The 15107-nt window shown below is 42.7% G+C and overlaps 1 protein-coding gene across 1 annotated transcript; it reads left to right on the top strand.

Annotated features, from left to right (window-relative positions):
- Positions 1–3383: 3383 nt before the first annotated feature.
- LOC109025190 (U2 small nuclear ribonucleoprotein A'-like) lies at positions 3384–6104 on the top strand. Its single transcript, XM_055374492.2, has one exon. The coding sequence runs from the start codon at positions 4533–4535 to the stop codon at positions 5889–5891; it is 1359 nt and encodes a 452-aa protein (XP_055230467.1). The 5' UTR covers positions 3384–4532; the 3' UTR covers positions 5892–6104.
- Positions 6105–15107: the final 9003 nt, after the last annotated feature.

The raw sequence follows: 15107 nt of genomic DNA, 5'->3' as shown, positions 1-15107 counted from the left end.
GCAAAAATATAAACCTCTATATTTTTCTTAGAGAATAAAATATCCTCAGCCTAATAAATGGTATTTGTGAAAAACCCACAGTTAACATCACACTTAATGGCAACAGACTGAAGCTTTTCATGCTTAAGCTCAGGAACAAGAATGTCCACTCTCACCACTTCCATTCAGCATTGTACTGTGAAATAAGGCAAGAAAAACAAGGGCTTTCAGATAGAAAAACATAAATAAGGTTGGGCGTGGAGGCTCACACCTGTAACCCCAGCACTTTGGGAGGCTGAGTTGGGTGGTTCACCCGAGGTCAGGAGTTCGAGACCAGCCTGGCCAACATGGTGAAACCCCATCTCTACTAAAAATACAAAAATTAGCCAGGCGTGCTGGCACATGCCTATAGTCCCAACTACTCGTGAGGCTGAGGTAGGAGAATCACTTGAACCTGGGAGGCAGAAGTTGCAGTGAGCCAAGATTGTGCCACTGCACGCCAGCCTGGAAGACAGTGCGAGACTCCATCTCAAAAATAAATAAAGAAAGAAATAACACTGTCTTTATTCACAGAAGACTTGATTGTCTATGTTGAAATCCAGTGGCAGCTACAAACAGAGCACCAGAATTAATAAATGAACTTGGCATGGTTTCAAGATACATGGTAACCACACAAAAATCAGTTGTATTTCTGTATACTGGCAGTCAACAATTGAGTATCAGAATATGAAATATTTAGAAATAATTCTGACAAAATATGTGAAAAACCTGCACACTCAAAATTACAAAACATTGCTGAGAGAAATTGAAGCAGCCCTAAATAAATGAATAGATACACTGAGTTCATGATTCAGAGGACACAGTACCCTAAATAAATGAATAGATACACTGAGCTCATGACTCAGAGGATGCAGTATTGTTAGGGTGTCATGTCTTCCCAAATTGATCTGCAAATTCAACACAATCACAATGAAAACATCAGCAGATTCTTTTAAGTTAATTCTTTCAATTGGCAAGCAAAAATTGTATATATTTCTGATATACAACATGATGTTTTGATATATGTATACATTGTGGAATGGCTAAATCAAGCTATTTAACATTATCTCACATAATTATCATTTCATTTTCTTTATAGTAAAAACACTTAAAATCCACTCTCTTGGCAATTTTTATGTGTACAATACATTGTTATTAACTATAGTCACCATGATGTGTAATACATGTCTTGAACTTACTGCTCCTGAATAACTGAAATTTTGTGTCCTTTGACCAAGGTCTCCCAATCTTCCCACCCCCCAGCCTCTGGAAACCACCATTTTATTCTGTTTCTATGACTTAGACTTTACTACATTCCACATATAAGTGACATCATGCAGCATGTATCTTTCCGTATCTGGCTTATTTCACCTAATGTCCTCCAGTTCATCCACATTTTCACAAATAATAAAATCTCCTTTTTGATGGCTATGTAGTATTCCACTGTGTATATATATCACATTTTCTTGATCCATTCATCTTGTTGATGGATGCTTAGGTTGATACCATATCTTGGCTATTGTTAACAGTGCTGCAATGAACAAAGGAATGCAAATATTTCTTTAACATACTGATTTCCTGTTGAAATCTATATTCCTTTAGATGTATACCCAGTAATGGGATTGCTGAATCTCAACAGAATTTTTTTTTTTTTTTTTTGAGACAGAATCTCGCTCTGTTGTCCAGGCTGGAGTGCAGTGGCACAATCTTGGCTCACTGCAAGCCCTGCCTCCCGGGTTCATGCCATTCTCCTGCCTCAGCCTCCTGAGTAGCTGTGATTACAGGCATGCACCACCATGTCCGGCTAATTTTTGTATTTTTAGTAGAGACGGAGTTTCACCTTGTTAGCCAGGATGGTCTCGATCTCCTGACCTCATGATCTGCCCACCTCGGCCTCCCAAAGTGCTGGGATTACAGGCATGAGCCACCGAGCCCGGCCAGAATTTTTATTGTAGAAATCAACAGACTGATGCTAAAATTCATATGGAAATACAAAGGACCTAAACTCATCAAAACAGCTTTAAGAAAACACAAATGTTGGAAGATGTATACTACCTGATTTCCAGACTTATTATAAACCCATTTGCAGTAAGATGGTGTGGTATTGGTGTCAAGATAAACAAATACATGAAAGGAACAAAATAGCTCAAAAGCAGAGCCAGACATATATGAACGACTGATTTTCTTCAGAGGTACAAAGGCATTTCAATGGAAAAAGGAGAATCTTTTCAACATATAGTGCTGGAGCAATTGGACATCATATACCAAACAATTTCCAGCCGGGCACGATGGCTCATGCCTATAATCCCCAGCACTCTGGGAGGCTGAGATGGGCAGATCACCTGAGGTCAGGATTTCAAGACCAGCCTGGCCAACATGGTGAAACCCCATCTCTACTAAAAATACAAAAAAATTAGCCAGGCGTGGTGGTGAGTGCCTGTAATCACAGCTACTCAGGAGGTTGAGGCAGGAGAATCACTTGAACCCGGGAGGCAGAGGTTGCAGTGAGCTGAGATCATGCCACTGCACTCCAGCCTGGGCAACAAGAGTGAAACTATGTCTCAGGAAAAAAAAAAAAAAATTTCAATCCAAGTTCATACCAAATATAAAAATTAACTCAAAATGGATCATAAACCTAAGTGAAAAACCTAAAATTCTAACATTTCTAGAATAAAACATAAAAGAACATTTTTGTGACCTTGGGTTAAGCAAAAATCTCTTAGATCATACACCAAAAGCATGATCCATGATTTCAAGATACATGATAACCACACAAAAATCAATTGTATTTCTGTATACTAGGAATCAACAATTGAGTATCAGAATATGAAATACTTATAAACAATTCTGATAAATAAATAAATAAATAAATAATTCTGACAAAATACGTGAAAAACCTGCACACTCAAAACTATAAAACATTGCTGAGAGAACTGAGGAAGTCCTAAATAAATGAATAGATATACCAAATAATATGTAACAATAAAGAATAAAGTGATTAGTTGTACTCCCTCAAAGTTTAAAACTGCTGAGCTCCAAAAGACACCGTTTAGAGAATTAAAAAGCAAGCTCTGACTTGGAGAAGACATTTACAATGCATACAGCTGACAAAGAACTTACATTCAGCATGTAAAAAGAACTCTCAAAACTCTATAAAAAGATGACAACAGAAGTTTTTAAATAGGCAAAAGATTTGAACAGACACTTCCCCAAAGAAGATATATGGATGACAATGAGCACATGAAATATGCTTAACATCACCAGTCTTTAAGCAAATGCAAATTAAAACCACAATGAAATATTATCACACACCTATCAGAATGACTAAAATTAAAAAGACTGACCAGGGTGGTGGAGCCAAGATGGCCCAATAGGAACAGCTCCGGTCTACAGCTCCCAGCGTGAGTGACGCAGAAGACGGGTGATTTCTGCATTTCCATCTGACGGTTCATCTCACTAGGGAGTGCCAGACAGTGGGCGCAGGCCAGTGGGTGCGCGCACCGTGCGCGAGCTGAAGCAGGGCGAGGCATTGCCTCACCTGGGAAGCGCAAGGGGTCAGGGAGTTCCCTTTCCGAGTCAAAGAAAGGGGTGATGGACGCACCTGGAAAATCGGGTCACTCCCACCCGAATACTGCGCTTTTCGGACCGGCTTAAAAAAGGCGCACCACGAGATTATATCGCGCACCTGGCTCAGAGGGTCCTACCCCACGGAATCTCGCTGATTGCTAGCACAGCACTCTGAGATCAAACTGCAAGGCGGCAGTGAGGCTGGGGGAGGGGCGCCCACCATTGCCCAGGCTTGATTAGGTAAACAAAGCAGCCGGGAAGCTCGAACTGGGTGGAGCCCACCACAGCTCAAGGAGGCCTGCCTGCCTCTGTAGGCTCCACCTCTGGGGGCAGGGCACAGACAAACAAAAAGACAGCAGTAACCTCTGCAGACTTAAATGTCCCTGTCTGACAGCTTTGAAGAGAGCAGTGGTTCTCCCAGCACGCAGCTGGAGATCTGAGAACCGGCAGACTGCCTCCTCAAGTGGGTCCCTGACCCCTGACCCCCGAGCAGCCTAACTGGGAGGCACCCCCCAGCAGGGGCACACTGACACCTCCCACGGCAGGGTATTCCAACAGACCTGCAGCTGAGGGTCCTGTCTGTTAGAAGGAAAACTAACAAACAGAAAGGGCATCCACACCGAAAACCCATCTGTACATCATGATCATCAAAGAGCAAAAGTAGATAAAACAACAAAGATGGGGAAAAAACAGAACAGAAAAACTGGAAACTCTAAAACGCAGAGCGCCTCTCCTCCTCCAAAGGAACGCAGTTCCTCACCAGCAACGGAACAAAGCTGGATGGAGAATGACTTCGACGAGTCGAGAGAAGAAGGCTTCAGATGATCAGACTACTCCAAGCTACAGGAGGACATTCAAACCAAAGGCAAAGAAGTTAAAAACTTTGAAAAAATTTAGACGAATGTGTAACTAGAATAACCAATGCAGAGAAGTGCTTAAAGGAGCTGATGGAGCTGAAAGCCAAGGCTCGAGAACTACGTGAAGAATGCAGAAGCCTCAGGAGCCGATGCGATCAACTGGAAGAAAGGGTATCAGCGATGGAAGATGAAATGAATGAAATGAAGCGAGAAGGGAAGTTTAGATTAAAAAGAATAAAAAGAAATGAACAAAGCCTTCGAGAAATATGGGACTATGTGAAAAGACCAAATCTACGTCTGATTGGTGTACCTGAAAGTGACGGGGAGAATGGAACCAAGTTGGAAAACACTCTGCAGGATATTATCCAGGAGAACTTCCCCCACCTAGCAAGGCAGGCCAACATTCAGATTCAGGAAATACAGAGAACGCCACAAAGATACTCCTCGAGAGGAGCAACTCCAAGACACATAATTGTCAGAATCACCAAAGTGGAAATGAAGGAAAAAATGTTAAGGGCAGCCAGAGAGAAAGGTCGGGTTACCCTCAAAGGGAAGCCCACCAGACTAACAGCGGATCTCTCGGCAGAAACCCTACAAGCCAGAAGAGAGTGGGGGCCAATATTCAACATTCTTAAAAGAATTTTCAGCTTTCCACAGCGCGGGGGAACGGGAGGCTGCAGGATGGGCAAGCTGACGGCGGAGCTGATCGAGCAGGCGGTGCAGTACACCAACGCGGTGCGCGACCGGGAGCTGGACCTCCGGGGGTATAAAATTCCCATCATTGAAAATCTAGGTGCTACATTAGACCAGTTTGATGCTATTGATTTTTCTGACAATGAGATCAGGAAACTGGATGGTTTTCCTTTGTTGAGAAGACTGAAAACAATGTTAGTGAACAACAACAGAATATGCCGTATAGGTGAGGGACTTGATCAGGCTCTGCCCTGTCTGACAGAACTCATTCTCACCAATAATAGGCTCGTGGAACTGGGTGATCTGGACCCTCTGGCATCTCTCAAATCGCTGACTTACCTAAGTATCCTAAGAAATCCGGTAACCAATAAGAAGCATTACAGATTGTATGTGATTTATAAAGTTCCGCAAGTCAGAGTACTGGATTTCCAGAAAATGAAACTAAAAGAGCGTCAGGAAGCAGAGAAAATGTTCAAGGGCAAACGGGGTTCACAGCTTGCAAAGGATATTGCCAGGAGAAGCAAAACTTTTAATCCAGGTGCTGGTTTGCCAACTGACAAAAAGAAAGGTGGGCCATCTCCAGGGGATGTAGAAGCAATCAAGAATGCTATAGCAAATGCTTCAACTCTGGCTGAAGTGGAGCGGCTGAAGGGGTTGCTGCAGTCTGGTCAGATCCCTGGCAGAGAATGCAGATCGGGGCCCACTGGTGATGGTGAAGAAGAGATGGAAGAAGACACAGTCATAAACGGGTCCTGAGCAGTGAGGCAGATGTATAATAATAGGCCCTCTTGGAACAAGTCTTGCTTTTCGAACATGGTATAATAGCCTTGTTTGTGTTAGCAAAGTGGAATCTATCAGCATTGTTGAAATGCTTAAGACTGCTGCTGATAATTTTGTAATATAAGTTTTGAAATCTAAATGTCAATTTTCTACAAATTATAAAAATAAACTCCACTCACTGTGCTACCAAAAAAAGAAAAAGAAAAGAATTTTCAACCCAGAATTTCATGTCCCGCCAAACTAAGCTTCATAAGTGAAGGAGAAATAAAATGCTTTACAGACAAGCAAATGCTGAGATATTTTGTCACCACCAGGCCTGCGCTAAAAGAGATCCTGAAGGAAGCACTAAACATGGAAAGGAACAACCGGTACCAGCCACTGCAAAAACATGCCAAAATGTAAAGACCGTCAAGGCTAGGAAGAAACTGCAGCAACTAACGAGCAAAATAACCAGCTAACATCATAATGACAGGACCAAATACACACATAACAATATTAACTTTAAGTGTAAATGGGCTAAATGCTCCAATTAAAAGACACAGACTGGCAAATTGGATAAAAAGTCAAGACTCATCAGTGTGCTGTATTCAGGAAACCCATCTCACGTGCAGAGACACACATAGGCTCAAAATAAAGGGATGGAGGAAGATCTACCAACCAAATGGAAAATAAAAAAAGGCAGGGGTTGCAATCCTAGTCCCTGATAAAACAGACTTTAAACCAACAAAGATCAAAAGAGACAAAGAAGGCCCGTTACGTAATGGTAAAGGGATCAATTCAACAAGAAGAGCTAACTATCCTAAATATATATGCACCCAATACAGGAGCACCCAGATTCATAAAGCAAGTCCTTAGTGACTACAAAGAGACTTAGACTCCCACACAATAATCATGGGAGACTTTAACACCCCACTGTCAACATTAGGCAGATCAACAAGACAGAAAGTTAACAAGGATACCCAGGAATTGAACTCAGCTCTGCACCAAGTGGACCTAATAGACATCTACAAAACTCTCCACCTCAAATCAACAGAATATACATATTTTTTTCAGCACCACACCACACCTATTCCAAAATTGACCACATAGTTGGAAGTAAAGCACTCCTCAGCAAATCTAAAAGAACAGAAATTATAACAGACTGTCTCTCAGACCACAGTGCAATCAAACTAGAACTCAGGACTAAGAAACCCACTCAAAACCGCTCAACTACATGGAAACAGAACAACTTGCTCCTGAATGACTAGTGGGTACATAACGAAATGAAGGCAGAAATAAAGATGTTCTTTGAAACCAACGAGAACAAAGACACAACATACCAGAATCTCTGGGACACATTCAAAGCAGTGTGTAGAGGGAAATTTATAGCACTAAATGCCCACAAGAGAAAGCAGGAAAGATCCAAAATTGACACCCTAACATCACAATTAAAAGAACTAGAAAAGCAAGAGCAAACACCTTCAAAAGCTAGCAGAAGGCAAGAAATAACTAAAATCAGAGCAGAACTGAAGGAAATAGAGACACAAAAAACCCTTCAAAAAATTAATGAATCCAGGAGCTGGTTTTTTGAAAAGATCAACAAAACTGATAGACCGCTAGCAAGACTAATAAAGAAGAAAAGAGAGAAGAATCAAATAGACCCAATAAAAAATGATAAAGGGAATATCACCACCAATCCCACAGAAATTCAAACTACCATCAGAGAATACTACAAACACCTCTATGCAAATAAACTAGAAAATCTAGAAGAAATGGATAAATTCCTCTACACATACACCCTCCCAAGACTAAACCAGGAAGAAGTTGAATCTCTGAATAGACCAATAACAGGCTCTGAAATTGTGGCAATAATCAATAGCTTACCAACCAAAAAAAGTCCAGGACCAGATGGATTCACAGCCGAATTCTGCCAGAGGTACAAGGAGGAGCTGGTACCCTTCCTTCTGAAACTATTCCAATCAACAGAAAAAGAGAGAATCCTCCCTAACTCATTTTATGAGGCCAGCATCATCCTGATACCAAAGCCTGGCAGAGACACAACCAAAAAAGAGAATTTTAGACCAATATCCTTGATGAACATTGATGCAAAAATCCTCCATAAAATACTGGCAAACCAAATCCAGCAGCACATCAAAAAGCTTATCCACCATGATCAAGTGGGCTTCATCCCTGGGATGCAAGGCTGGTTCAACATACGCAAATCAATAAATGTAATCCAGCATATAAACAGAACCAAAGACAAAAACCACATGATTATCTCAATAGATGCAGAAAAAGCCTTTGACAAAATTCAACAACCCTTTATGCTAAAAATTCTCAATAAATTAGGTATTGATGGGACGTATCTCAAAATAATAAGAGCTATCTATGAAAAACCCACAGCCAATATCATACTGAATGGGCAAAAACTGGAAGCATTCCCTTTGAAAACGGGCACAAGACAGGGATGCCTCTCTCACCACTCCTATTCAACATAGTGTTGGAAGTTTTGGCCAGGGCAATCAGGCAGGAGAAAGAAATAAAGGGTATTCAATTAGGAAAAGAGGAAGTCAAATTGTCCCTGTCTGCAGATGACATGATTGTATATCTAGAAAACCCCATTGTCTTAGCCCAAAATCTCCTTAAGCTGATAAGCAACTTCAGCAGTCTCAGGATACAAAATCAATGTACAAAAATCACAAGCATTCTTATACACCAATAACAGACAAACAGAGAGCCAAATCATGAGTGAACTCCCATTCACAATTGCTTCAAAGAGAATAAAATACCTAGGAATCTAACTTACAAAGGATGTGAAGGACCTCTTCAAGGAGAACTACAAACCACTGCTCAATGAAATAAAAGAGGATACAAACAAATGGAAGAACATTCCATGCTTATGGGTAGGAAGAATCAATATCATGAAAATGGCCATACTGCCCAAGGTAATTTATAGATTCAATGCCATCCCCATCAAGCTACCAATGACTTTCTTCACAAGATTGGAAAAAACTACTTTAAAGTTCATATGGAACCAAAAAAGAGTCCGCATCGCCAAGTCAATCCTAAGCCAAAAGAACAAAGCTGGAGACATCACGCTACCTGACTTCAAACTATACTACAAGCCTACAGTAACCAAAACAGCATAGTACTGGTACCAAAACAGAGATATAGATCAATGGAACAGAACAGAGCCCTCAGAAATAATGCCACATATCTACAACCATCTGATCTTTGACAAACCTGACAAAAACAAGAAATGGGGAAAGGATTCCCTATTTAATAAATGGTGCTGGGAAAACTGGCTAGCCATATATAGAAAGCTGAAACTGGATCTCTTCTTTACACCTTATACAAAAATTAATTCAAGATGAATTAAAAACTTAAATGTTAGACCTAAAACCATAAAAACCCTAGAAGAAAACCTAGGCAATACCATTCGGTACATAGGCATGGGCAAGGACTTCATGTCTAAAACACCAAAAGCAATGGCAACAAAAGCCAAAATTGACAAATGGGATCTAATTAAACAAAAGAGCTTCCGCACAGCAAAAGAAACTACCATCAGAGTGAATAGGCAACCTACAAAATGGGAGAAAATTTTCGCAACCTACTCATCTGACAAAGGGCTAGTATCCAGAATCTACAATGAACTCAAACAAATTTACAAGAAAAAACAACCCCATCAAAAAGTGGGCGAAGGATATGAACAGACACTTCTCAAAAGAAGACATTTATGCAGCCAAAAAACACATATGAAAAAATGCTCATCATCACTGGCCATCAGAGAAATGCAAATAAAAACCGCAGTGAGATACCATCTCACACCAGTTAGAATGGCGATCATTAAAAAGTCAGGAAACAACAGGTGCTGGAAAGGTTGTGGAGAAATAGGAACACTTTTACACTGTTGGTGGGACTGTAAACTAGTTCAACCATTGTGGAAGTCAGTGTGGCGATTCCTCAGGGATCTAGAACTAGAAATACCATTTGACCCAGACACCCCATTACTGGGTATATACACAAAGGATTATAAATCATGCTGCTATAAAGACACATGCACACGTATGTTTATTGTGGCACTATTCACAATAGCAAAGACTTGGAACCAACCCAAATGTCCAACAACAATAGACTGGAGTAAGAAAATGTGGCACATATACACCATTGAATACTATGCAGCCATAAAAAATGAAGAGTTCATGTCCTTTGTAGGGACATGGATGAAACTGGAAACCATCATTCTCAGCAAACTATCGCAAGGACAAAAAACCAAACACCACATGTTCTCACCCATAGGTGGGAACTGAACAATGAGAACACATGGACACAGGAAGGGGAATATCACACTCTGGGGACTGTTGTGTGGTGGGGGGAGGGGGGAGGGATAGCATTGGGAGATATACCTAATGCTAAATGACGAGTTAATGGGTGCAGCACACCAGCATGGCACATGTATACATATGTAACTAACCTGCACATTGTGCACAAGTACCGTAAAACTTAAAGTATAATAATAATAAAATAAAAAAGACTGACCATACCAAATCTTGTCAAGGATGTGGAAGAGTCGGGACTCTCATATACTGCTGGTGGGACTGTGAAATGTTGCAATCACTTTGAAAAAACACTCAATGTTTTTCAAAAAGTGCTTTTTAACATATACCTACCAGCCATTCCTCACACACATGGTTAGCCAAGAGATATGAACATGTGTGCCCATACAAATCCTTGTATTTGAGTGCGCATAGCTGCTTCATTTGTAATAGCCCAGACTGGAAACAACCCAATGTCCATCAACAGGTATATAGGAAAAAAACTGTGGTATAGCCGTGTGATGAAATACTCAGCAATGGAAAGAAATAAATCACTGATACACAAAATGAATCTCAAAATGATTATGCTGAGTGAAAGAAGATTGATTTTAAAAAGGGCTTGCTATAGGGTTTCATTTATATAAAATTATGAGAAAAGCAAATTGATATGAGACAAAGCAGACCAGACATTGCCTGGGGCAGGAGAGGGGACAGGCTGGAGGGATTGCAAAGTGCCACAAGGAAACTTTAGGGAGTGATGGACGTGTTCACTCTCTGGGTTGTGGTGATTGCTTCGGGGATGCATTTGTATGTCAAAACTTACACCCACCGTATGATCCAGCCATTCCACCCCTAAGTATTTACCCGAGAGACATGAAAGCACATGCCCATGCAAAAACCCATGTGTAGTGTCCAGAATTAGATCACTGATGATTCTTTACCAAGAATAGAGTTTCTGGAGTAAACTCCATTAAGCTAACTTCTGTTTCTTGGTCAGTTTTCTACGTATTAAAGATGAACCGTTTTCACTTTTTCACATTTCCATTGTAAATTTGCTAAGATTGGATTCACCAGAATGTTTTCCCTTGCAAATATTGTAAGATTTCCTATATTGATGAGAGGCACAGCGAGGACCTCTGCCTCCGTGAGTGTCAATATTGTGCATGATCCCTGCCACGCCCACTGTTCTGGCATCAGAGTCTTGCCCTGTACAGTTTAGCCACTGTCAAACCATTTTCTTTTATTGTTCCTATCAGTAAGCTTCATTATGAATTCAGTTTTTACAAATACTTTTCATTTGCTTAGCCGTCCCATGAGAAAACAGTGAGCACACCCCTCAGATATCTAAGTGTGCACACCCCTCAGATTGTCTAGGTGGGCACACCCCTCGGATGTCTAGGTGGGCACACCCCTCGGTTGTCTAGGTGGGCACACCCCTCGGTTGTCTAGGTGGGCACACCCCTCGGATGTCTAGGTGGGCACAACCCTCGGATGTCTAAGTGTGCACACCCATCAGATTGTCTAGGTGGGCACACCCCTCGGTTGTCTAGGTGGGCACACCCCTCGGTTGTCTAGGTGGGCACACCCCTCGGATGTCTAGGTGGGCACACCCCTCGGTTGTCTAGGTGGGCACACCCCTCGGTTGTCTAGGTGGGCACACCCCTCGGATGTCTAGGTGGGCACACCCCTCGGTTGTCTAGGTGGGCACACCCCTCGGATGTCTAGGTGTGCACACACCTCGGTTGTCTAGGTGGGCACACCCCTCGGATGTCTAGGTGGGCACACCCCTCGGTTGTCTAGGTGGGCACACCCCTCGGTTGTCTAGGTGGGCACACCCCTCGGATGTCTAGGTGGGCACACCCCTCGGTTGTCTAGCTGGGCACACCCCTCGGATGTCTAGGTGGGCACACCCCTCGGTTGTCTAGGTGTGCACACCCCTCGGATGTCTAGGTGGGCACACCCCTCGGATGTCTAGGTGGGCACACCCCTTAGATGTCTAGGTCCCTGGAGTTTTGGTTTGTCACACAGCTGATCATTCTTCCATTTCTCCTGTCACTATGAGCAGGAGACACCTGCTTCACGATCTGAAAGTTTAACCTTTTCAGGGTTAAACTGTCCATAGGAACATGAAGGCAGATCAAAGAGTGTCAATTTTAAAAATGAAAATTGGAACATCTATTACATTGGTAAAGATAGACACATTTGATAAGAACAGTGTCAGCTTAGATGTAGGGAAATGGGCACTCTCATGCGTGGAAGGCTAAACATTCCTTCCTAGGAAAGAACTGTGCCACTTTGTCTTATAAGTACCCCTATTGTGGAAGATCAATTTAGAGACATAAGATGGGCCTGTACACACTAACATAGAAATATCTCTATATTTGCTAAATGGAAAAGAAAGTCATAGAGTAGTGTGAATGGTGAAAGATCAGGAGATTATGTGACATGTCACCATATTAATGTGCACGTGAAGTTTCCAGGAATCACGGCTTGAATTCTCCACGCAGTCTATGGCTTCTCACAGAGTGTTCCTTGAGAGTAGGCCCTGTCTCTCCAAGGAGGCCCAGATGTCAGCTATAGATGATAGGCCCAGGGTAAGATTTTCTCCATCACTGGGGAGAGAAGAAACTAAGGACAAGGAGCATTTATGGGGAGAGAGAACCAAGAAAATCAACTCTGGATCACAGAAAGCTCAGAAAAGAAGCAGTGAAGTCTCTGGGGTAGAAAAAAGCTGCTGCTGCTGTAGCTCCACCCCAACTTGTCCAAAACCCCTTTGTGACCGCAGCACACCTTGCCCCATACTTCTACGTGCTAGCCCACCTGGCTCAGGGTCATTGAGGGTGAATCCCAAGCTGCCGCTGTTACGGCTTCTGCACGGGGCCTTGCATTTTGTATGCTTAGTATTTAGAGAATGTCAAGTGTCTGGCACCAGGGTACAAAGGGAGATTAAGAAACTGGCTTTAGGAGAGAGAGCCTAAAAGTCAATAAAATGAATTACCAACTTCAACTTCAGCAGCACCAGCTCTTAGCCAAGGCAGATAGAATGTTTTAAGTGTGATCAACTGTTACTATCCTACAGACCTATGGGCCATTCGACTCAATGTGCAAGCCCTCCTATGTGGCCAAAGCATTTCAGGGGTCATAAGAGGAAAATGGCAGGCACCAAAGTGCCCCTGCAGATAAGCATAAGATTATGCACCAGCAGTCACCACCAGCTGGCTCATGAATGACAGCCCACATTCATGGGCATTTCTGGTGTGTCAAGACCTGCTTGAATGCTCCACATCTGTCCTTATTTCATGGTCACACAGCCCTCTGGCACATCTTCCCCAGAGCACAGAGCTTATGCGGGGTAGAGCAGGGTATTTGCTTGAACCCAGGTAGACCAATAAATTTTGAAGATGAAGATTCACAGCTGCTCCATCAGTCCAGGTTCCAGCTCCAGCAGGAAAATGACTGGTCCTTTGAGCTTTCTCAGCCAGGGTTCCTCCCACCTGCCATGGCACCTTCTCTCTGCCACCTGTCTTGGTAACCGGGGCATAGGACCACCTTGCGCTTGACTCACACAAGCAGCTAGGTGGACACACATATGAGTGAAAGCTTGTTGCAATGACTGCTCGGCCAAATGCCAAGGTTTTCTCTCTTTCTGAGACCGGCCATCTTCAGTCTCACAAGGGGTTAAACCAGCAGTCAAATTTTGCATTTTTACTCCCTGATCGGAGTGGGCCTGAACCTATCAGGATTTCCTTTTTTTTTTTTTTTTTTTTTTGAGATGGAGTCTCACTCTATCAACCAGGCTGGAGTGCAGTGGCGTGATCTCGGCTCACTGCAACCTCTGCCTCCCGGGTTCAAGCGATTCTCCTGCCTCAGCCTCCCGAGTAGCTGGGATTACAGGCACCGCCACCTCACCTGGCTAATTTTTCTGTGTTTTTAGTAGAGATGGAGTTTCACCATATTGGTCAGGCTGGAGGATTTCTTCCCCAGGATTTTGCAAATAGATGTGACCAGTTCCAGGTGACAGCTGCCCCCAGCATGGGGCAGTGTGGGGCAGGTACTCTATGCAGACCAGAGTCATGCCTTGCCTGGGTTCCTCACCATTCTTGGTGTCTGCTTCTGGCCTTTCCTATTGGTTCTGTGTGACATCTTTGCATCCTTATCACTTAAATGGCTCTAACTGGTTTCTGTTCCTTGCAATGGAAGGTCTCAAAATAAATAACCCCAAATCCTAAGGAAGCCATTCAAAGCTCACTCAGGGGCATCCAAAAAGTATTCCCCATTGCAATTCCTAGAAAGCTCTAGCAAAGAATACATTTTTTAATTTGCTCAAATCCAGGAACTAATAAGATTTAACTACAGGCAAGTAATGAACAGGCTTGTTGGTGTCAACTGGACACCAACAAGCCACAAGTAAAATTGCGTTTGGTAGTAGACACTTGTTTTGGTGGCCTAGTGGCCTCCTTAGCCTTTGTGTTCTGGGGAGTTCAACCTTCATGCAGAATCTTCTCTGTGGGTGTCAACACCACCAGCCTCCTGATAGAAGACTTGCACCCACACCCCCTCTTTCCCAGTCAGCTCACTCACAGCTGCTGCTTTGGGGGTCCACCCCCTTTGACTTGCACATGCAGAGATGGCTCTTTTATTTTCACCATTTGTCGTTTTTCCCTAAGTGTGAAATAAAGACCATCCCTGGTCTACAGCCCCAGGTCACCTTATTCCAGCATTAAAAATCAAGATTTTAAAAAACACGATTGGCACTAATGTACAAGCAATTCCGCCTTATTGTAGGGTGAAGGAGAGAGGGTAGATTTTATAGGGGAAATTTGGGTTGGGAGGGGTGATAGGAAGAAGTCCAGAAAGCATCTCTTGATGTATATGCATGTATACATACAGATATGTG

The sequence above is a fragment of the Gorilla gorilla genome, chromosome 23, assembly GCF_029281585.2.
Source record: "Gorilla gorilla gorilla isolate KB3781 chromosome 23, NHGRI_mGorGor1-v2.1_pri, whole genome shotgun sequence".
Taxonomy (NCBI): Eukaryota; Metazoa; Chordata; class Mammalia; order Primates; family Hominidae; genus Gorilla; species Gorilla gorilla.
The sequence above is the reverse complement of the archived record's forward strand: the minus strand, read 5'-3'. Positions and strand labels throughout refer to the sequence as shown.